At 35.8% G+C, this 24,568-nt stretch overlaps 1 protein-coding gene across 3 annotated transcripts in view; it reads right to left on the bottom strand.

The window, feature by feature from the left end:
- Positions 1–3,767: 3,767 nt before the first annotated feature.
- LOC101146782 (putative inactive neutral ceramidase B) overlaps positions 3,768–24,568 on the bottom strand; it is a 68,911-nt gene continuing 48,110 nt past the window's right edge. Inside the window, exons 1-6 of one of the 3 annotated variants that reach the window (XR_010135089.1) lie at positions 20,003–20,164; positions 17,735–17,881; positions 13,599–13,658; positions 10,441–10,529; positions 6,066–8,468; positions 3,768–4,343 (exon numbers count right to left, since the gene is read on the bottom strand). Coding sequence is in view for 2 of the 3 variants with exons in the window: in XM_019034400.4 (XP_018889945.4) it covers positions 8,279–8,468; positions 10,441–10,529; positions 13,599–13,658; positions 17,735–17,881; positions 20,003–20,098; positions 23,783–23,878 (678 nt within the window). In the remaining variant the exon portion in view is untranslated. Of the gene's footprint in view, positions 4,344–5,706; positions 8,469–10,440; positions 10,530–13,598; positions 13,659–17,734; positions 17,882–20,002; positions 20,165–23,782; positions 23,879–24,568 lie in introns of those variants that run through there. The other 2 variants (XM_019034400.4, XM_031015666.3) reach the window with 2 other exon arrangements.

The raw sequence follows: 24,568 nt of genomic DNA, 5'->3' as shown, positions 1-24,568 counted from the left end.
ACACATGTGTGCATGTGCCTTTATAGCAGCATGATTTATAATCCTTTGGGTATATACCCAGTAATGGCATGACTGGGTCAAATGGTATTTCTAGTTCTAGATCCTTGAGGAGTCTCCACACTGTCTTCCACAATGGTTGAATTAGTTGACAGTCCCACCAACAGTGTAAAAGTGTTCCTATTTCTCCACATCCTCTCCAGCACCTGTTGTTTCCTGACTTTTTAATGATCTCCATTCTAACTGGTGTGAGATGGTATCTCATTGTGGTTTTGATTTGCATTTCTCTGATGGTCAGTGATGACGAGCATTTTTTCATGTGTCTTTTGGCTGCATAAATGTCTTCTTTTGAGAAGTGTTTGTTCATATCCTTCGCCCACTTGTTGATGGTTTTTTTTTTTCTTGTAAATTTGTTTGAGTTCTTTGTAGATTCTGGATATTAGCCCTTTGTCAGATGAGTAGACTGCAAAAATTTTCTCCCATTCTGTAGGTCGCCTGTTCACTCTGATGGTATTTCTTTTGCTGTGCAGAAGCTCTTTAGTTTAATTGGATCCCATTTGTCAATTTTGGCTTTTGTTGCCATTGCTTTTGGTGTTTTAGACATGAAGTCGTTGCCCATGCCTATGTCCTGAATGGTATTTCCTAAGTTTTCTTCTAGGGTTTTTATGATTTTAGGTCTAATATTTAAGTCTTTAATCCATCTTGAATTAATTTTTGTATAAGGTGTAAGGAAGGGATCCAGTTTCAACTTTCTCCATATAGCTAGCCTGTTTTCCCAGCACCATTTATTAAATAAGGAATCCTTTCCCCATTTCTTGTTTTTGTCAAGTTTGTCAAAGATCAGATGGTTGTAGATGTGTGGTATTATTTCTGAGGGCTCTGTTCTGTTCCATTGATCTATATCTCTGTTTTGGTACAAGTACCATGCTGTTTTGGTTACTGTAGCTTTGTAGTATAGTTTGAAGTCAGGTAGTGTGATGCCTCCAGCTTTGTTCTTTTGGCTTAGGATTGTCCTCACAATGTGGGCTCTTTTCTAGTTCCACATGAACTTTAAAGTAGTTTTTTCCAATTCTGTGAAGAAAGTCATTGGTAGCTTGATGGGGATGGCATTGAATCTATAAATTACCTTGGGCAGTATGGCCATTTTCACAATATTGATTCTTGCTACCCATGAGCATGGAATGTTCTTCTATTTGTTTGTATCCTCTTTTATTTCATTGAGCAGTGGTTTGTAGTTCTCCTTGAAGAGGTCCTTCGTGTCCCTTGTAAGCTGGATTCCTAGGTATTTTATTCTCTTTGAAGTAATTGTGAATGGGAGTTCACTCCTGATTTGGCTCTCTGTTTGTCTGTTATTGGTGTATAAGAATGCTTGTGATTTTTGCACATTGATTTTGTATCCTGAGACTTTGCTGAAGTTGCCTAATCAGCTTAAGGAGATTTTGAGCCGAGATGATGGGGTTTCTAGATATACAATCATGTCAACTGCAAACAGGGACAATTTGACTTCCTCTTTTCCTAATTGAATACCCTTTATTTCCTTCTCCTGCCTGATTGCCCTGGCCAGAACTTCCAACTCTATGTTGAACAGGTGTGGTGAGAGAGGGCATCCCTGTCTTGTGCCAGTTTTCAAAGGGAATGTTTCCAGTCTTTGCCCATTCAGTATAGGCTGTGGGTTTATCATAAATAGCTCTTATGATTTTGAGATATGTCCCATCGATACATAATTTATTGAGAGTTTTTAGCATGAAGGGCTGTTGAGTTTTGTCAAAGGCCTTTTCTGCATCTATTGAGATAATCATGTGGTTTTTGTCTTTGGTTCTGTTTATATGCTGGATTACGTTTATTGATTTGCATATGTTGAACCAGCCTTGCATCCCAGGGATGAAGCCCACTTGATCATGGTGGATAAGCTTTTTGATGTGCTGCTGGATTCGGTTTGCCAGTATTTTATTGAGGATTTTTGTATCGATGTTCATCAAGGATATTGGTCAAAAATTGTCTTTTTTTGTTGTGTCTCTGCCAGGCTTTGGTATCAGGATGATGCTGGCCTCATCAAATGAGTTACGGAGCATTCCCTCTTTTTCTATTGATTGGAATAGTTTCAGAAGGAATGGTACCAGCTCCTCCTTGTACCTCTGGTAGAATTCGGCTGTGAATCCGTCTTGTCCTGGACTTTTTTTGGTTGGTAAGCTATTAATTTTTGCCTCAATTTCAGAGCCTGTTATTGGTCTATTCAGGGATTCAACTTCTTCCAGGTTTAGTCTTGGGAGAGTGTATGTGTCCAGGAATTTATCCATTTCTTCTAGATTTTCTAGTTTATTTGCGTAGAGGTGTTTATAGTATTCTCTGATGGTAGTTTGTACTTCTTTGGGATTGGTGCTGATATCCCCTTTATCATTTTTTTATTGCATCTAGTTGATTCTTCTCTCTTTTCTTCTTTATTAGTCTTGCTAGCGATCTATCAATTTTGTTGATCTTTTCAGAAAACCAGCTCCTGGATTCATTGATTTTTTGAAGGGTTTTTTTGTGTCTCTATTTCCTTCAGCTCTGCTCTGATCTTAGTTATTTCTTGCCTTCTGCTAGCTTTCGAATGTGTTTGCTCTTGCTTCTCTAGTTCTTTTAATTGTGATGTCAGGGTGTCAATTTTAGATCTTTCCTGCTTTCTCTTGTGGGCATTTAGTGCTATAAATTTCAAAACCGCTCAACTACATGGAAACTGAACAACCTGCTCCTGAATGACTACTGGGTACATAACAAAATGAAGGCAGAAATAAAGACGTTCTTTGAAACCAATGAGAACAAAGACACAATATACCAGAATCTCTGGGACACATTTAAAGCAGTGTGTAGAGTTGTTTCTTTCCTTTATACAACTTCCTATTTATGTTCCTCGGTTATAAATGAAGTTCCAGTCCCTGTGAGATTTCTTGCATTCATGGATTATTGACATTAAGAGAAACTGAGAAGAGACAGGCAACAAGTCAGCACAATACAGTCCACAGTGTAGGAAAGCCTTCCAGAGGTTGTATTCTCCTCATGATAGTGGAATCAACTTTATAAAATCACAGATACTAGTTTCTTGAAATTCCACTTAAGGGTGTCTTTCTCCATGTTATCATCACTGTCCCTTGGCCATTTAGGGGTTGTGGTTGGACTTTGTCCTAAGCTTGCAATTGCTGGATTATTAAGTTCTTTTGTCCATTTAGCTTATTTTGGTCTGGAAAAAAAGGGTAAATCTTTTATACTGAATATGAAAAATACAATGAGGCAGAGAAAATGATCAAGTCAATGTTTCCAGATACCTGATTTCAGACAGGGATAGTAGATCTTCTATTCTCCTCTAGCTAGTATTGACCCCATACCCCTAGGCTTCTAATTTTTCATTATGGTAAAAAAAATCCAGAAATAGGACTAACCGAAGCTGGGTCCCTGATAACTTGGCAGTATGCAGGCCAAGATGATTTGAATTTTATGTGGGTGGCTCAAATTTTTAGTATTCACAAGTATTTGTGAACTTGTAAGGCTGGAACTCTGAACCCTATCTAAAGGGAGAGAATGGTCTTCATTGGCTATACTTGCCATTTTAGCAGGTACAACAAACAAACAAACAAAAAACAAAAGAAATCATAGATTTGGAAATATGAAATTGACATAAGCAAAAGAAGTCTCTTAATAAATTCAATTCCATGGGTTTGTCTATGGACAGGGTTATAGCTCTGAAGACAGAAGGATGACACTAAGTGGTACTGGAAACTGGGAGTCAAGGTAAGTTTTTGGTTATAGAAAGTGTATTTTATTATTAGAGCAAATGGCAAATACATTCAAGGCCATTGATGTTATAGGGGAAGAGTCTCAAGGGGGAAAAATGCTAATACAAGTATAAAACCAAATTGCTATTTATGAAGGTAAAGTTTGGTGCTGCCTCACTGTCAACTCTTTCCTTATACTCTAACTATAGTCTTGATAAAGTACTCAATATTCCCTCTACATGGAATAGTCTATTTGCCCAGTACACAAACACAAACACACGCTAATACACACATACATGCACACACCATTGCCTTTCTTCTAGCTAATTTCTACATATCTTTTAAGTGTTAGCTTATATGTTATTTCTTCCAGGAAACTTACTGAAACATCACCAAGACCATATTAGGTGCCCTCTCTAATTCCCTGAACAATAACAATATGGGTCACTCTGTACAGTAATTACCTGTTCATCCGTTTGCTTTGTTCGTTAAACTCTAAGTTCCTTTTGGCAGGGAATAGCTTTGCCTTCATTATTGTTTCATTCTTAGGATTTAGCATAATTTCTGCCACAAAGTATATAGGTGCTTGATATAAATCTGTTAAAGGAACGTATACATTTTGCAATACAGAAAGCAATTTTTTTATCATTATTCCAATGTGTGTTCTTTTCCAAAATATATTTTCTAGAGTAAAACGAGTTCTAATTATTTCAAAGAGCAGTTAATTTGGATATGCAGATATTGCTTGCCCACTGTGGTAACCTTTAGGGCTGCTTGCAAATATCCTGGTTCTGTCACCTGCCCCGTGAAAAATGCACAGTAATGTGGAAGCTTCACGAACTATTGCATGATTCTCCCTGTCCCTTCCCCCTAATCATGGAAGCACCTGTTCCTGTTCCCTCACAATGGAAGAATGTTTAGAATGGAAGTCTCTGTCAGCCTGTGAACTCAAATGAGATGTGGAACAGATCCTTCAGCTAACCCCAATGGACAGGTCATGAGATCAGGAAATAAATCTCTAATGTTGTAGCATAACTAATCTGTCTTGACTAACATAATTTTATGACAGCTACTTCGGCTATCTCTTCTTTCTTACTATCAGAACTTGCCTCACTCTCTAGAAGCACAAAATACTAAATATTCTTTTTTCCAGCCTCCCTTGCAGGTAAGAGTAGCTGTGTGGCACAGTTCTGAACAAAGAAATAGAAGGAAAATTCAACTTGTGTTCTTACTATTTTCCACCTTCTAAAAGGGGATTATAAACAGAACTCTCTCCTCCCATTTTGGGGCTGCATTCAATTATATGTAGACTTGAGGTAGCGATCTTTTAGCTAAGAGGATAAGCCTAAGAATTAAGTCAATATATTAAGAAGAGCCACTGAGTGGCTGCACCAAACCTGAATTTATCACTTCAAGACTTACTGCTATGTGAGGTTATAAATGTCTTTAGTGTTTGGATGGATGTTGATCAGGAATATTTTCTGAGTTACAGTTGAATGCATACTAACAAATTGCATAAGGAATGTGCAGATTTCCCTCTCCGATACCCTATCACTCTAAAATTTTGGAAGCCAATATAAACCAGCAAGTCAGGTTGGATACCCAGGAAGCAAGAGCATCATTTGGAAGAACTAAACACATGAGAAGTTCATCTAGTGATGAAACCTTTTGGCTAAAGATAGAATCCATGCGCTAATCTTAGAAAAAGACAGTAAGCTTGCTTACATTGGAGGAGAAGCATAAGAGGGCACATTAGAAAAAGACATTCATAAGTAAATTCATTCTTGGTCTTTTTGTTCAGAATTAGCGCATGAAACAATTTCATAGTTAGCTACCTGCCTAGGAAATTTTTTTGCCCAACTAGTAAAAAAGAGAAAGAAAATAAAAGAAATGCCAACCATACATGTGTTTTACTAGCAGTACATCTTCAGAAGTTAGAAAGGAACTGATAAAGAAGTGGTTCCCTTGTGCTTCAGTGGTTATTTACAAGTCATTTGTATCACTTTCCAACCTAATTTACATGTAATCTACCACCTTTTGTTCCACCTCTTTTTTTAAAAAAGTGTTCGTTTGTCTACATTACCTTTCATTAGACAATACTTTTATGAGTGTAATTCTTAATTTATTATTAAATAATCCATTGAATATTGACAATTTTACACAGTACTCATCAAAAAATCTAGACCTGGAAAAGAGATTATTCAGTGCTTTTCGAAGAAGTCAAAAAATCCTTAAAACCAGAGTAGGCAGGGTACAGCAAATAAAATGCAGACACTTTAACATGAGAAACAAAATCTCCAAAATTGTTCTCCTACCTACCCAATCTGCCATATTCCACTTTTTCCACCAATTTCAGGAGTTTCCGCCACATGGTTTGGCTCCAATGAGCCAGTCCCTGCAGCATCCACAGACACGAATTGGATCTGTGTTTTTATATCAACAGATAAGTTCAATTACTTCATGATATTCTTTTATGCACAGGTAAAGAACTGTTATTGATAATCCAGGAATTTGGTTTTATTTTTACACATGAACTGCGAACATAGAACTGCATGCCCTAGAAGAAATGACAGCTGGTGAGAAAATAGGTTTCTGTGCGTTATCTGGAGCCAAGAGTGCTAGGTGCAGAAGGATCAGTAGATGATACAGTGGCCACCTTGGTACAGTTGCCAGTGAGCTATCAGGAATCACAAGTAGATTTGAGGAAAGCTTCAACAGAAGGAATAGAGGTAGTGGAAACTGATTCATGAACCCTTCTGAGTAATAACAAATACTTTAAAAAACCATATCATGAGTTCTAATATAATTTTCTTGTCTGGAATCAGCTACTTTCAGGATCACTTGTTCTTTTAGGCTTCTGAACTTTTACACTGAAGACTGTGGCGTCATTAGAAAAAAGATCACAACACTTGGAATCCCTGATTACCTAATCCTCCTGCAGTTAATGCCCAAGGAAACAGCCTCTAGGATACCAATTCATCAAAAAGTGTTCCAGGTTCATTCTAATTCAATAAATTATGTTGAGATTAAGTTATACATAATAGATGTTAATACTACCATTATTAATATTGTTATTATTTTCAAACCTCAAAGTTTATTTTTGAAATACAGATTGATTTTTTTCCCTAAAATGCTAAAGCTTTTACATACATACAAAAGTATGACCTGGGGTTTGGAAATTTGCTTTGCAGTCTGGGAGCTTGTAGTTAACTTAAATAATTTTAAATGCAATTAGTACTTTCAGACAATCGATGTCAGATTGTCATATCTTATTCTTTGGGGTATGAAGCAAGGTATTTTACAATGCCCAAAAATAACTTTCAAAATAGTATTTAGCAAACTGTCTGGAGCTTCTTTCCCCCCAAATTAGAGTATCCAACACAGATGATACACAAGATATAACTTGAAGATTACTGATTTTTTAAATGCCTCCCCAGAATTTACATATTAAATCGATTATTTTCTCCTTCATAAGAGTTACCTTTTGACACTTACACCTTCACCCCAAGTACAAATTCACTAATTATCAAGGCCTAGGCACTATTATAATTCTGGGCATAGAAATCTTAAATATTCTATGATTGAATGGGTCCATGAGTGAGTGAGTGAGCAAATGGTAAAAGAACAGATAAATTAATTTAGAACCTCTGCTTTGAGGAGTGCTTTCCCAGCCAGTAATATTTTTAATATCTACGCTAATGGCAAAACTTTCTGGTTTGGGGTGAATTTGATTAATGAAAAGAGTCAAAAAATCATTTGGAATAAGTCTTGGGAGTAAGAGACACAATCCAGTGGGATAAGGACACTTAGGAAAACACAAGGCATGATCAAAATATTGGAAGTCTAACTTTCTCATAATTGTGTCCTGAAGGCAATTACAGAAATGATTTGAGCATCCACAGCGGCTCTGAACTAGGCATTAACTCCAGAATGACTGCTTAGAAAGACTATGTGATTCTGAATGAAGGAAAACTGACATGCTGATTTTCTGTTTCTCTAATTAGGCTCATACATTTATGGTCAAGGTTTATATCATATTTTGTAAATGTGATTAGAAGACAAGACCATTTTTCTTATATGTAAGATGAAGGGTAAGACTAGATGATTTCTATAAACTTTCCCAGTACTAATATTCAGGAATTCTATATATAAATAAATAGTTTAAACATTGTTCACATTAGTGAGCCATTCTCACTAATATTTCAGAGGTTTTATATTGAAGGGACTCTCCTTTAAACAACCCCAAGACTTCAAGGGAAATCATGCTTTAGGCTGTAGACCACAAGATATATGGCTGCTGGAACAAGATATATGGGACAAATCTCTCTCTCTCTCTCTCTCTCTCTCTCTCACACACACACACACACACACACACACACACCCCTCCACCCCATTAGCAGTAAACTATCTGTCCCCAAATAGGGACGATTATAGAAGTCAACATAGTAGTTCACTAGTTCACATTCATTTGAAATCACTTATATAATGTGTAGAGAGTAAAGCTGTTCTTTAAATGATCTATCAACTTTTCACTAAATAGTTACAACTTCAAAAGCTGGGGAAGTGCCTTCAAATGAAAGTATGACAGCAGGCTTCAGAATGTCCTGCTTCCGATTGTGTCCAAAATATCTTATTCTGTAGATTCCAGGCTGGGCAGTGTCTGGAATATGCCATTCCACTGTTGCATTACTCAGACCCAGGAGTCCCTTGTGCCAATAAAAACTGTTGATAAAAAACAAACAAGCAAGCAAAACTCAATTTTACTCTTAAAAATGTTTAATTAGAAAAATACATGATTATTCATTTAATGAATATTCAGGGAATACCTACAATGAGCAAGGCACTATCAAGACATTGAAGATACAGCAATGAACAAAACAGACAAAAACGTCTATTTTCTAGAAGATAAACTTTAAAGAACAGCAATTTGTAGAAATAGCTTTACTTGTTCTACCTTTCCACCTACCTAAATTATACTCACCCCAGGAAACCTTACCTGATAGCCACAAGATGTCTCTCCTGCTGTAGAATTGCAAAGCACTCTTTTAGCCCTTATCTGACACTTATTTTCACATCTAGATTCATTTGTTTTCTATATATATATATATATATATGTATACATATATATAGAAAATGAATACATGTCAGACTCTCTTCTAGAAGTTCTGAGGGTACAGTAAGGAGCAAGATAGATATGGTCCCAAGTTTTATGAAGCTTATGTTCTACTGAGTTGAGGATGGAAATAAATGCAATAAACAAAAAGCAATAAATATAAAAATCTTAAGAATGACAAGTTTAATGTAGAAAACAAGATGGAAGTTTTTTTAGGGAGATGTCATTTAAACTGAGTCTGCAGAAATCTGGAGGAAAAAAACATTCTAACAAGAAGGAATAGAAAATACAAAGTGTCCAAAGCAGGAACAAACTTGATGTGGCCACAAAGCAGAAAGCAGGTCAGTTGGTACAGGGAATGGTAAACCATGGAAGAGTGCTTGAGATGAGAGAAACAGGTGGAACCAGATCATGTTGGCCCCTGCAGATCACAGCAGAGAGTTCAGACAGTCTTCCAGACTCAGTGAGATACAACGGGCTAACTGATATCCTCAGTTATGCTGAAAGTAAATCTCTTGGGCACAGAGAGTGTGCTCGACATTCTGTGTTTCTCAGCGATGGGTTCAGTACTCTCAACAAATATTTGATTATTCTGCTGCTAATGAACAAGGCAGAGATCTAAACATATCCTCAGTATTGACTGCTGTTAGCTAAAAACTTTCAGCATTTAAATATAAATCATTCTTTTTATTACCTGTATAACCTTTTTAACGATAAGTATACATTACTTGTTTTAAAATGTACCTATACTCTACAGCTGTAAATACCAAAGAAAAATTTTGCCCATATTTGTATATGGGCTATGGTCAAATTCCTATTTTCAATTAACCATCTGAACCATACTAACATATTTACATTTAACAAACTAATATCACTTAGTTTGAGGCAATCTGAATTAGACCCAAATTGCCAAAAACTGTACCTACTTCCATGCCACTGTCATGGAATGTTAAATTTATAGACTTGGGAACAGAAGTGTTGTCCAGACACATTATCAAATCTTCAAAATATCTATTCAGCTCAGGAATTTGGTAGCAAAAGACAAAGAGATATGTCTCTCCGGAGAAATTGCCTGAATATATTATCTCCTCACTCAAGTCATTAAGAGTTAAACACCCAAGCCTCTAGTGTTTTAGTAACTCAAATGAAGAATCATTGATCATATACAAACATGCAATACATGTCAGGTATAGACTCATTTTCCCTATAGAAATATCAAGCTCTACAGAGACATCTCAACACTTTTACTCTATACTCCTTTCGACCAATTTGCAAGGAAGCTAGTTAGATTTTACAAATAATACCTGTGTCCATGGGGAAAAAAACAGAACAGATGTCTGTAAGAATGGAAGCCATAACCTCATTAGCACCTAATCTTACAGAAGCACACACCACACTGTTTTGTAGAAAAATGAATCAAAATGAAATCTAATAAATCAACTAAATATGTCCAGAAACCTCCTTGGGAATTTGATATCATTAATACCTTGTACTGAGCCAGTCTTTTCATTTGTCTTCCCAGATTACAAGCCAACTGGTTTCGAAGCTTGAAAGACAAAAATATTCAATAAATGTGCTCACCGAGTCTCCCAGGAGGCATCATTACACACTATCTGCCACGACGTTGAAGTAGCCTCATATTTCTCCACAGTGAGGAAGGTCTGATGGGTCTGAAATGCAATTAATAAAACTGATCAGGTACTGCACAGTCACAGAAGGAACCTGTTTGTAAACACTCCCCTTGTTGACCATATGTTAGCCTACCAATACCTTGTGTGAAAATGTGTTAGAATTTCATCCAAATTCTTAGGCTTTCCTCTTAACATTCTATGCAATGTACTCAGAATGTTAATTTATCCAGTCTATTAAAAAACATGATTTTTTTAGAAATGTGAAAGAAGTATAATTTTAGAGTTAGTAGCAAATTTTGGAAATTAGGGCAGAAAAGAGTCTGGGAATAAAACTTACTTGAGATTTTAATAAGGTATAAGTCAAGCCTTTTCATGATATGTTTATTGATCTATATATCCCAAGACTTTCTCTAGTCACCTCAAAATTTAGAAGGGAAAATGGTAAAGTTTAGTCTACTTTCCATCTCCAGGTGAATGAATTATTAGTTAACGTACCTCCCTGAGTGAAAGAATTGAAAAGAATACATAAATCTTCCCTATCCTGGGGTACTAAAGGAGGTCTCCAGATTTTTTATAATAGATTTCTAGAAACCACATCATAAAAATATTTTATTTCCCCATTGGAAGATTATTATAATAGAAGAATTTGTTTCAGACCAATAATTCAGCTTCAAAGAAAGCACAGATTTGAATGATATGACAAGTTAATAAAGACAAAGGCTATAAATTTCTAGTATCCTTTTAAATCCTTGAGATTGTGACCCTAAAAGACACATGTCTAATGTACCTATATTTATCACAGTTCTTTACATCTGTCATTTACTGGTGCTCAAATAACCCCTTGCTAAATGTATCACCTATTTACATGTGGGCCATGTAATTGTTTAAAATTCTTCTTTAAGTACTCAACTGATGAATTACATTCAATAAGGAAGTTTTCATAACCATAGGAACTTGTAAAGAGAGTTATTTCTGTCTATTTATGGCAAATGACATTGGGAAGGCCTTAGATGGAGAAGATATGGTGGGCTTTTTGAATATGTCTAGAGTATAGACTGAAGAACAAGTCTAGGCCTCTGAATACCAGGGATAAAACATATGACAATCTTTTCCCAACTGCTCTACCATAATCTCTTCCAGATGCATAATTAGGTACTGCATACATTAATTATGCATAATATAAGTTACTTTATCTCTCTAAGCCTCAGTTTATTCATCTGGAAAATAGGGGTAATAAAACTTAACTCATTGAGTAGTCGTAAGGATGGAATTAATCATGTGATAATGCATATAAAGCACTTTAATAGGAATACTTGCAAATACTACCTGCAAAATAGTAAGCATTCCATAAATAGTGATGATAACTACTAATGAAGAAGGGTGATAGAAATTGTTTTATACCAAGACCCAGAGCATTCTTTGAAATTAATTCTATTACCACTATAGTAGTTTAAACGTTTTGTTCTCCTGCTTCTCCATGGCAAAAATGATGATAGAATTTCTCTACCCTAGGGATATCAGGTGACAGCTAAACATGCAGTTTTGATATAACACTTTGATATCTTCAGAAAATAATGTTATAAACACGTAACTATTGTGGCGCAGATTCACTTACTAAAGAAATTACTTCAAACAGGTGCATATTGACTACCTAAGAAGTAGAAGACTTTCCTCCAATGTCATATTTGAGAATGTCATATTGCCACAATTGTTATCTTGGCAATAATGACATTTTAAAAACAGGAATGGGAAGGTTCTTTTGGAAGGAAGGTATTTTTGGATTATAAGTGACTATAGGCCCTGGGAAGCACAGCTAATTGATATAAGGAATGCATCCTCAGCCACAGTGAAAACCATGACCTCGAAATCACAGTCATATGCCCACTCTTTTTCCACTATAAATTCCTTTATTATTTGAGGTTTTACAACTAGAATGTGTCCAGTTACTGCTTGTGTAGTTATAAGTATATTTTAAGGAAGTTATAGAAGTATACATTAATTTTATTAATAGATATATTACATATGTATATAGTTTATCATACATATGATAAAAACAAAAAAGTCTGAAATGCTTTATTAAAAAACTCTTAACAGCTATTACCTCTGGAAAGCAGGTTTGTGGGTAGAAGAGCACTTATATATTCTATTTTCTACACTTCTATATTGTTTTAACATTGGGCATGTATTTTGAATGTCATTTTTTAGGTTTAATAAATAAATGCTCTATTAGCACCAGTAGTAAATAATAGGGAAATGGCCAATGCAAGATAAAGTAAAGCATATGCACCAGGACTCCAAGCCAGGAGAGTATACACCCAGGGATCTGTGACCGTTCCACAACAGTACAGGTAGAACCAGAGATAGTAGTGTAGAGGAGGACGAGAGAGCCAAAAAGAGAAGAAGAAGCCAAAGACACACATCCTTCAGTTGGCCCTTTGACTATTTCACAACATTTGGTAGAGTTCTATATATTTGAATACAGTCATATATTGGATACATCCTGAGAAGTGCATTGTTAGGCAAATTCATCATTGTATGAGCATCACAGACTTAGACTTACACAAACTTAGATGGTGTAACCTCCTACACACCTAGGCTAGATGGTATAGCCCGTGGCTCCTAGGCTACAAATTTGTACAGCCCGTTACTGCACTGAATGTTGTAGGCAATTGTAACACAATGGTAAGTATTTGTGCATCTAAACATACCTAAACGTAGAAAAGGTACAGTAAAAGTAGAGTATTATAATCTCATGGGACCAATGTCATAAATGCAGTTCATCTTTGACTGAAACATCATTGTATGTGGCGCATAATTACATATATGGGATTGTATTCAACTTAACATCTGCTTGACAGACAATGCAGTCATACATGCATTATGCTATACTTGGTCCTAAGCGGAGCCAATTATATGTTTCCTGTGTGCTTTTACCCAGACTCAATCCACATTAACTACCTATTGAATATGTTCCCGTACCTACAAAATAAGATGGAAAACAAGTTGGAACATTTTGTCTTTATGTTATTAACCTCTAGAGGGATATTTAAATGAATGAATGGCTAAAAAGTGGATTTACATTTGTAAAAGAAAATCATTGATACCTACCTGGTTTTGTACTGAATTCTTTGGGTTAGCACCTACAAATATAACTTCAGCAACTTCCCCCTGAAAGTAAAAATTCATTTAATGACTTCTAATAAAAGGTTTTTTGCTATACTCATATTTTGGACATTATTTATTATAAATTCTATAATTTAGGGTGCCTTTATAGATTTTGTTCTATTTAATCAAGTAAGTTATCTTCTAAGAATATTAACCCTTGCAACAATAGACATAGGAATGTTTGGCCAATGAGTTTGCTTTGGGTAGACTCAGATACAAGTGAAGATCTAGAGCTGTAGTTTATATTAGTGACAGCATATTAAAATGGCTTCTTCAGGCCTTGATAATTCCTCACACCTCCCTCCCAACACAAATACAGGGAATATTTGAATCAAATTAGAACAGTCAAAACTTTCCACAGATGACTCATATTTATGCTTACATTTATAGTTAAGCTTTTATTTTTATAAGAGATGGAGTGGCAGGATGTGTATTTATCCTCCCACCTGAAACAACTAAAAAACTGGAAAAAATATATATTAAACAATGGATTTTCAAGTGACAAAGAAAGACAGTGATATTTGAGTGGCAGCAGACAAACAAGAACCCTGTAATCCACCAGCTCAATGTCATCAGAGTTTACGGGCCACGGCAGAAGGAGGAGAATTCAGGCCAAGTCTGGCAGTCTAGGTTGAGGATATGGAGCTGGGTGTCCACAAAAGACAAACAGTCTTGAGTTTATAGCACAGAGCATCATAGAGAGGATAGCTGCACAGAGACAGAAATCTGGAGATTTGCAGAAAGCTCCCCTCAAGTTTGCATGCATATAAGGGAACTACTGGAAGCCAGGAAAAGAATGGGCTAACAGAATTACAGAGAACAGTCCCCAGGCTCATAGAGAGTTGTGACAAGATTCTGTTCCCACCAGGCCAGACTGGAAAACCTCATAATTCAAAAGAATTTTACATTAGTGTGTGAGGGGATGAGGGGTGCTGGGGGAAGTGAGGAAGGGATTTGCTCAAGATGAAAATCTGCTCTGGTCCTGCCTAAAAAAATTAGTAATAGGTAATGCAATAGGTAAAAGCAATAAAACTAAATGCTAGTTCTTTGAGGATACAAGTTACCAAAATTAGAAAGAAAGAGGGGATATCATTGTCAACTCTTCAGAAATTAAAAGGATTATAGGGGATTATCATGAGCAACAACAACTTTTATATTACACCAACAAATTAAACAACTTATATGAAATGAGAAAATTCCTAGAATGATACCAACTCCTATAAAGATAAATTCCTAGAAAGACACAAAATTGATGCAAGGAAAAAAATAGGACATATGAATGGGCATATAACAAGTAAAGAAATTGAATTAGTAATAAAAATTTTGCCATAAAGAAAAGCCAGGTCCATATGGCCTTGCTGGTCAATCCAATCAAATATTTAAAGAGTAAATAATGCCAATCTTTTGGATACTTTTTCAGAAAGTACAAGAGAAAACATTTCCCAACTCATTCTTTGAAAGCACTATTGCCCCAATACCAAAGGCAAAGACAACACATAAAAAGAAAACTAAAAATATCCCTCATGGACATGAGTAGAAAACTCCTTACAATATATCAGCAAATCAAATTCAGCAACATCTAAAAAGGATTATACACCATGACTAAATGATACGGCATTTATTTAACATCTGAAAACCAATGAATGCAAATACCTTATTAAAATAACAAAAGACAAAACCACATTGTCACCTCAGTAGAAAAAAAATTGCAAAACTCCAACACTGAGTTCTGACAAAAACTCGCAATAAGCTAGGCATAAAACATGAAAAAGAGAATCTACAAAAAATCCTAAAGAAAACATCATACTAAATGGTGAAAAACTGAATACTTTTCTACTAAGATTGGAAACAAGACAAGAGTGTCCAGTCTCACAACTTCTATTTGACATTGGATTGGATCTTCAGCAAAAAAAACAAAGATGAAGGTACCACACAACCTGACTTCAAAATATACTACAAAGCTATAGTAATCAACACAGCATGGTACTGGCCTAAAGTAATCAACACACCATTGGTACACATAGACCAATGGAGCCCAGAAATAAGCCCGCACATTTATGATAAATTGATTTTTGACAAAGGTGCCAAGAACGCACAATGGGGAAGTGACAGTCTCTTCAATAAATGCTGCTGGGAAAACTGGATATCCACATGCAGAAGAATGAAATATAAAAATTAACTCAAAATTGATTAAAGATTTAAATATAAAACATGAAACTATAAAACAACTGAAAGAAAACCTAGAGGAAAAGCTCCATGATGTTGGTGTAGGCGATGTCTTTTTTTTTAATATGACCCCTAATGCAAAAGCAACAAAAGCAAAAACAAACACATATTACATCAAACTAAACAGCTTCTGCACAACCAAAAAAACAATTAACAAAGTGAGGAGACAACCTAAAGAATGGGAGAAAACACTTGAAAACTATGCATCCAATAAAGAGTTAATATCCAAAAGATATAAGGTACTCAAACAACTCTATAGCAAGAAAACAAATAACCCAATTTGAAAATAAGAAAAGGACCTGAATAAACATTTCTCTAAAGAAGACATACAAATGCTTAACAGGGTATTTTTTTAAATGTTCAATATCAGTGATCATTGAAGAAATGCAAATTAAAACTACAACAAGATATCACCTAATACCTGTTAGAATGTATAATATTTAAAAAGACAAAAGACAAGTGTTGATAAGAATGTAGAAAAAGGTAGCTCTTGCACACTGTTCATGAGAATGTGAATTAGTGCAGCCATTATGAAAAGCAGCAAGAGGTTTCTTAAAAAATTAAAAATAGAACTACTGTAAAATATATACAGAATACCATTTCTGGGTATATAGAGAAAGGAAATGAAATCAGTTTGTTGAAGAGATATGTGAACTCCCATGTTTATTGCAGCACTGTTCACAATAGCCAAGATATGAAACAACCTAAGTGTCCATCAATGGATGAATGGATAAAGAAAATGTAGTACATATACACAATGGAATACTATTCCGTCATAAATAAGAATGAGATCCTTACATTTGATACAACATGGATAAACCTGGAGAACATTAGATTCAGTGAAATAAGCCAGGTACAGAAAGATAAATACCACATGATCTCACTTATATATAGAACCTTAAAGAGTTAAACTCATAGAAGTAGAGAGTAGAATGTTGGCAGAAGGTTAGTTACCAGGGGCTAGGAGGTTAGGGGGTTGGGGAGGTATTGATCAAAGAATATAAAATTTCATTTAGACAAAGGGAATAAGTTCAAGAGGGCTACTGTACAACTTGACGGCTTCAGTTAAAAACAACATATTTTGTTTTAAAAATTGTTAAGAAAGTCTCAAATTTTCTCACAACAAAAAATAATAAGTATGTGACATAATGTATATGTTAATTAGCTCAATTGAGCCATTCCCCATGTATACATATTTCAAAACATCATCTTGTACACAATAAATATGTATAATTTTTATTTATCAATTAGAAAATTAAATAAAATTTTTTAAAAAGCAGAACATTCTATTGAAGGTTCTAGCCAGTCCAATAAGGATAAATAATTAGATGCATTTAGAAAAGAAATATAGAAAGGAATAAATAAGCTTATTTTTATTCACAGATGACATGATACTATATGTAGAAATTCCTAAGGAATCCAGACTCCCCTCTTACTCATCCCTCCCCCCGCCCAGAAAAACTGTTGAAACTAATAACTGATTCAGCAAGCTTTCAGGACACAAGATTGATATAAAATAGTAATGGTACAAATTCTGCTTCATTTCTGTATGTTTTTCCTATCCTTGACTTAAGAGACAACTCTCAGTGCCAGTGAATAGTTCTATGATCATTCACTTAAGAAAAGGAATAATTTGGATTTTAGAATTTCAATTTGACACAATTACTTACAAAAAATAAAAATTTCCCCATTCTCATTACTTTTGCAGAGATAAGAACAATTGTCAAAATTATCATTGCTAACAGTTGGTCTACAGCATGATTACAGGCAAATGGTGACACTAAGTGACATCCTTCCCCTCATCCCCCAAAACCTCCCTCTAAAGGATTCCAAGGTCTGCTCATGAGTCTTACCACTCTGTATTCAGGTTTTGCTGGCTGCAGGACATCCCCAAAAGTTCTGCCTTTTGGTGCTCTATCCACAATACTAGGAATTAATGGAACTATTAATTGTTTGAAAAAGGGAGGTTCTGGACCTCTGCTCAGGTTGGCTACCGTGTCCTGGAACAGAGAGCATTTGTTAAGGAGTGCACAGGTAGAGTCAAAGACCCTTTCCCCAGGCCTCCAGACCCAGAAATGCCTGCATTAATGGAAGAGTGCACACACACATATACATACTCCAAGAGCTAACAACCTTGAGCAAAATAGGAAGGTAGCCTTGCTAAGCATGAGCCTAGAAATTCATAATTTAAACTCTTGTCACTGGGAGAAAGTTTTGGTCATAGGCAACTCTTTTATTCCCCTAGACAACATAAGGACAGTGACCAGAGTACAAGGTTGGAAGCATACTTTCAAATTGTCTGACTTTGTACAGGGGCCTAACATGCAAAAAGGTAATTATACCATGACAGTGTAATTATTATTTTAATTTTTAAAAAGTATTGAGCCACTCTCACCTGGAGTGAGTACCAAGTTTTTTCCTAGATTCTTGTCTGTGCTAATAAAATAATATAATAAATATATTTTTAATTTAAAATTTAAGATCATCCCACATCCTGACTGGTTTAATCTATATTGCCCACAAAGTTTACCATTTTTAATAGTGTCATAAAAATACAAATCTCAATTTTCAAATATCCCTATACATATATTAGGTTGGCACAAAAGTAATTGGCATTTTGCCATTACTTTCAATGAATATTTAACGCTCTTTATTCCTCACATTATAGATTTAATCTTTACAACTGCATATGAGATAGGTTATGTATTACCATTCCCATTTTGCAAATGAGAAAATAGGCCTAGACATATTCAGTGGTGTTTTTCAAGATCACATAGCTAGTTTTAAGGTGCTTGATCAGAAATTTGACCGTAAAACAAATTTCCACCAAATTAATTGCATTTTTCTTCACTGTCACTACAAAATTTGAAGAATCTATTTTCTTGGGAAGAACTATAGACCTATGAGCATAGTGACAGTTAAACAGTAGTTATCTCTAGGGATGGATTATAGGTTTATGCTTTTCTGTATAATCTGAATGACCTACAAATAGATTTGGATTTTATAATAGAAATAAATAAATAAATACAAACAGTTATTCAAAAAAAGTAACCTAAAGCTGAGACCAAAATTATGATAAAATGAAAATAAATATCAATTGATTAAAATATGTGCAAAGAAATTATATAAAATACTGAAATTTCAAACACACAATCAGTAGCTAATAATACAGGCATATGAAATTTTCAACGTTCGACTAATGCAACCTACAGAGACAACCATTTCATTCATTTCAATTTAATATATCCAAGCTTTTTCATTAAAAGGGCTTTATTTTCTTTGCTATGCCACAATTGTTTCACATTTTTTACTGAGGCTTACATATTATTATATAAGGGGATGCTTATTATTTTAAGCTCTTTATCTTGTTTGTTGACTAACCTTCTGACATCACAGTTGCAGCTTCATAAACAACTGCATCCAAAGGGAAGATTTCCACAAGTGAAGTTCCTTTAAATCAAGTAAACTTGTTCAGTGATATATATTTTAGGTAGATGCAATGTTTTCATTCCAAGGCACCACTATTTTTACATCAAATCTAAGCTTCCATTGATTTAACAACTCATATTATCTTTTGAACCACCAAGAAAGTAAAAGCATGCTACTAATTATAATCATAAGCTTCCTCTGATTGGAAAATGCATCCCAATTTCCAAGATATTATAATGTGGAAAATGGGCATCCTAGAATGCTGACCTACTCAACTTTTGGAGTGAGTGGGGAGAATCTGGCAAGGATTAGAGAACACAGGTTCAACTCCCAGGTGTAGTAAGCTTCATCACTTATCTTCAAGCCTATGTGCTCCTCTGAAAACTGGGGAGAAATGATATCTCCTTAACTTCACATGATGGTTGTAAAAATAGTGAGAAAATATATATGAAAGAAGCTGCCACCATGAAAGGATGTTAACTAGATCCAAAATTTGGAAAGAAATTTTATTTATTTTCTTAGAGATACCACAAAACTATAAATTTTGTAAAATATAAAGGTTGTCAAACTGAACACTTGAAGCTAAGGTTCTCTTTCACTTCCCTCTGCATTTTCTTACCCAGACACAGACACATACAGACATAAACACACACACACACACACGCACGCATGCACAAACAATATTTGATTACCGTAGCAATAGCCTTAGCAAGGTTTCTGAAGAGCTGAATGTAGGCAGATAATGTGTGCGGTCCATAAATTGTCGATGCTGCCTCATATCGCTGAGCCTGCAGGAAAGGCAGGGAGAGTTGTATATGGTTCTGCATATTTAAATCCATTTACAGAGGTGTAGCATTTTGGGTAAGTGTGATGCTTGACATCTCACATTATTCAAAACTGGCACAATCTTCAAGATTATGTATGACAAAAGAGGATGGGCATTTCCATTTACTGGCCAAGGTAAGTGACTCCTATGGACTACCTGTTAAAAGCAGTGGGTTCTCTCTGCTTATGCCATTTAGACTGTCACTCTATTTACTATGAAAGACGGTGCTAGCTCCTAAGCTTTAGTCTATTATAAGTACTTGTAATATAAGTGCTTTCCCCCAGGGCATATATCAGAAGAAAAATAAAACAAAATAAAGAGTCCTAGTAACTTCTGGATAAATAGTTAGAAGGTGCTAACTGGAGAAGGACATTTAATCCATCACAAAGCCATGAAATTGAGCCAAATGCATCTTTTAGCTGACCTCCAGGCCTTTGGTTCTTCTACAGGAACTTCAAAGTTATCAAATCTAAAACCAACCTCACCACTCCAGACATACCAGCTTCCTCCACAACATTCTCATCTCAGCGAATGTCATCTTTCCAGTCTCCCATGTGAAGATTAGCCGGCAGTTACCTTAGACTCCTCTCTCCCTCATCCTGTATCCTATCAGTCTCCACATCTGGTAATTCTGTCTCCTTCAAATCTCCTGAGATCTTTCATTTTCCTGTCTTACTTTCTCCTAAGGTACAAATAGATTTCACCTTAGTTCAAACCCTCATTTCTCACCCAGATCTCTTTTTTTTATATTTGTATTAGGTTCAGAGGTACATGTGCAGGTTTGTTATATAGGTAAATCACATGTTATGAGGGTTGGTTATACAGATTATTTCATCATCCAGGTAATAAGCACAGTACCTGATAAGTAGTTTTTTGATCCTCTCCCTCCTCCCAGCCTTCACCTTCAAGTGTGCATGTCCATGTCTTGCCCAGATCTTAACTACACTATGGCTTCTTAATCAGTCCTCTGCCTATACACAAGCCCTTCCAATTCATTTTCTACACTGCCATCTATTGACCTTTCTAAATCACAAAATTTTATCAAAGCATTCTCTTGCTTAGAATCCTACTGCAGTTCCCCCAAAGCCTTCCTTACTGAGTGAAGGCTCAGTAGCATAGCATGCAAGACTATCCATCAGCTAACCTGTGTCTCCCACTCTGGCTACCATCTCCTTACCATCACCCTCCCCATACTTACTCCATGCTACTCAACTAATTGTGGTCCATCAATGTGCCTGCCCTCTGGACCTTTGCATATATAGTTTCTTCTATATAGGATACATTCTTACTCTTTATTTGCTTAACTCTCACTTGTTGTCAAGAACTCATACAGATGTTACATCTTCCTGAACAGTCCCAGTCCTCAAATACCCAGTCTGGGCTGGTGCTCTTTCTCTTTCTTTTTATAACACCTTGTGCATGCCTTTCATGAAAATGTAATCATCTGTTCTCTTTTCTGTCTTTCTACTAGACCCCCGGCTTCCAGTGATCTTGAGGGAAGGGACAGATTCTTTTCATCATTATGCCCCAGAAAGTGTCTAGCACAGTATCTGTCACAATACATATCTGTTGAATGAATGAAGTAATTAATAGTAATACTTGCCGGAGTATATCCCTGTGATATGGACAGGAGACAGGAAAATACTGGGTAGAAGAGAGTGGTTCCCTGGCAAAGGCCCCACCCTTAAGCCTGGAAACCTGTGGTCCTAAACAAGAACAAGCATTTCTGTTTTTGCACCCAAACATTCCTGTTTTGCCTTTTTGTTCACTACGCCCCCCATCCTGTACCCATATAAACCCCAAACCCCCAGCTCCACAAGCAGACAAGGAGATGAACAGAAAAGCAGAATGGCAGAATGGCACAGCAGAGAAAAGAGAAGGAGCATCTGAACTCTGAGAGGAGTTCAGCTGTGGATGGTTGGAGAGGAGATTGGCCACTGGACAGCCAAACTCCGGGGGAAGATCATCTTCCCACACCATCCCCTTTCCAGCTCCCCATTCATCCCATGGAGAGCTACCTCTACCACTCAATAAAACCCTGAATTCATCCTTCATGTCTATTTGCAACCTGATTCTTCGTAGACACTGAACAAGGACCTGGGTACAAGAGGGCACTGAGCTGTTTAACACTTAAGCTATCTGCAGACAGCAAAGCTAAAAAAGCGCATTGTATGTAATACATGCCCACTTGGGCTTCTGGAGTAGCAGGCACCCATACCTAGATACTGCTGCAGGGACCACATGGAATTTGCTCCTGCCAGCACCCAAAAGCACTTACCTTGGCTCCTGCACCTGCTTGTCTGTGTGCTCCCCTTCCCATTAAGGGTTTGAGCATATACAGCAGCCAAACAGATGAGCCACACCCCTGTTGCACATACTGCAGGGGGGTTCAGGGAACTTTCCCATCTCACCTGGACCAGGAGACAAGCTAGTAGGGGTTCCTAACCTTGTTTGTGACATGGACTCCTTTGGCAGCATGTTGAGACCTAAGGACCTCCCTCAGAATAATGTTTCTAAAGGTGTAAAATAAAATACATGGAATTGACAAAGGAAACCAATTAGGTTGAAATATATTTACCATACTATAATAAACCAAAGTTGTGATACAGTAATGTATGTGCTTCTTTATTATGCTATTGAATAACAAGATATATCTGTGGATCTAATAACTATTGTCATTATAAAATAGCAATAAGAGTAAAAGACATTTCTAGACCTGCAATCACTGTATGTGATATGAAAATATCTCTGGTGCCTATTGGTGACAGAGGTACTGCTAAAATAATTTGTTTGTTTCCTATATTTATAATTGACTGAAATGCTTAATAATAGTTAGAGGTAGTGAAGAAAGGATGTAATTATTCCTATCCAAGTTTAGCATCATTAAGATCCCTTTTTCAATGGGAATTCCTAGAAGGCAGGGACCTTCAGGAAAGCCAACAGAGGGTAGCAGCGCAGAGTCTACTCTTAGTATCACTGAATATTTACCAAGGGGTAGACTGTATGCCTCTGTATGCACTGCTGTTATATACCAGCAGATATATTATTAACAGAAATTATTAATTATGAGACTCTGGACTGTTTTCATGTTTTACTTAAAAAGTACTTGGGCTGCTTTCTGGACTATTTATAAACAATGAAATATTACCAGCTACCAGCCTCCCTCAAACTCTCTGGGACTCTGTTTCTTAATATATATCATCAATATAATAATACCCTACTTCTGGATATACTGTGAGGATTACTTTAAATAACACTTGCAAAGTCTTAACCAGTGCATTCAATAAACAGCTACTAGTAGGAGTTTTCTCCAGTGCTACAGAGGCTTAAGGCATCAAATGCATTAAGAATAGTGTTAGAAATGTTTTATGCCACAACCCAGGCTTATTACCAGTGCCCCTGACAAAATAATTAATTTCAGGGAAAATGTAAGTCAGTAAAACTAGAATTCTGACCTGGACTTAAAATGATGTATTTGAAACTCTTAAATACGGCCTCTGGCTTATCATCCTCTTACCTGTTATACCTGAAACATAATCATCTCTCAGAAACATGACTGGGAAAGTTTACAAAGCAAGTCTGCATTTGACACAATAGTCTTTACTGGGGTATAATTCATTTAAATGATGAAAACGTTTTGCTTTACCTGGTATTCTTCATAAGTGGTAATGTAATGTGTATAGACATTGCATAGACCTGAAATAACAACAGTCATGTTCTGCATCCCATGAGATGCAAATTCCTAGGAGAGACAGGTAAAACCCAATAAAATTACTCTTCATCTTTAAGTATATTTTCATTCTGTTATCCTTAACACACAAGCATTGATTACACTATTAGTTTAAGATATTTTTCTTAATAAAATTTTTCTAACTCTGCACTACAGTTGGACAAGTCAATGGATCTACAAATACTTTGATGATCACAGTTGCAGATGTAGAAACTTCTTACTACTAAAATAGGGATTTAAAAAATCAACTTACTACAAAATCTAATGGGTGGCTATTAGCTAACCAGAATAGTAATTTCCAGTGCTAAGTAACAAGACATTTTTGACATGTCATTTTAGAACCATTTACAATACTGCCTGAATATAAAGAAAATTCAAAATACAGCACAGATAAAATACAGAATTCCCAAAATGTAATACATTTTATTTAGACTGTTCACAGGAATTTAAGATATTGAGGTACTTAGAAGTTACTTAGTATTTAATGTATACAAACATTATCAAATTTTAAAATATTAATACATAAATACCAATAAAATATTTTTAACCTAATGATAATTCCCTTATGTTTTTTAAGTCTGGTTCTTATACTACCAATATTTCATATTAACCTTAGCCATTAATTTCAAGAAATGTGGAACTCTAGATATAGGATCATAGGGATAGGATATACTTTTCTCTTCACCAAATATGAACATGTAG

The sequence above is a fragment of the Gorilla gorilla genome, chromosome 8, assembly GCF_029281585.2.
Source record: "Gorilla gorilla gorilla isolate KB3781 chromosome 8, NHGRI_mGorGor1-v2.1_pri, whole genome shotgun sequence".
Classification (NCBI taxonomy): Eukaryota; Metazoa; Chordata; class Mammalia; order Primates; family Hominidae; genus Gorilla; species Gorilla gorilla.
Note: the sequence above shows the minus strand (reverse complement) of the source record. Positions and strands in the feature narration are given on the sequence as shown.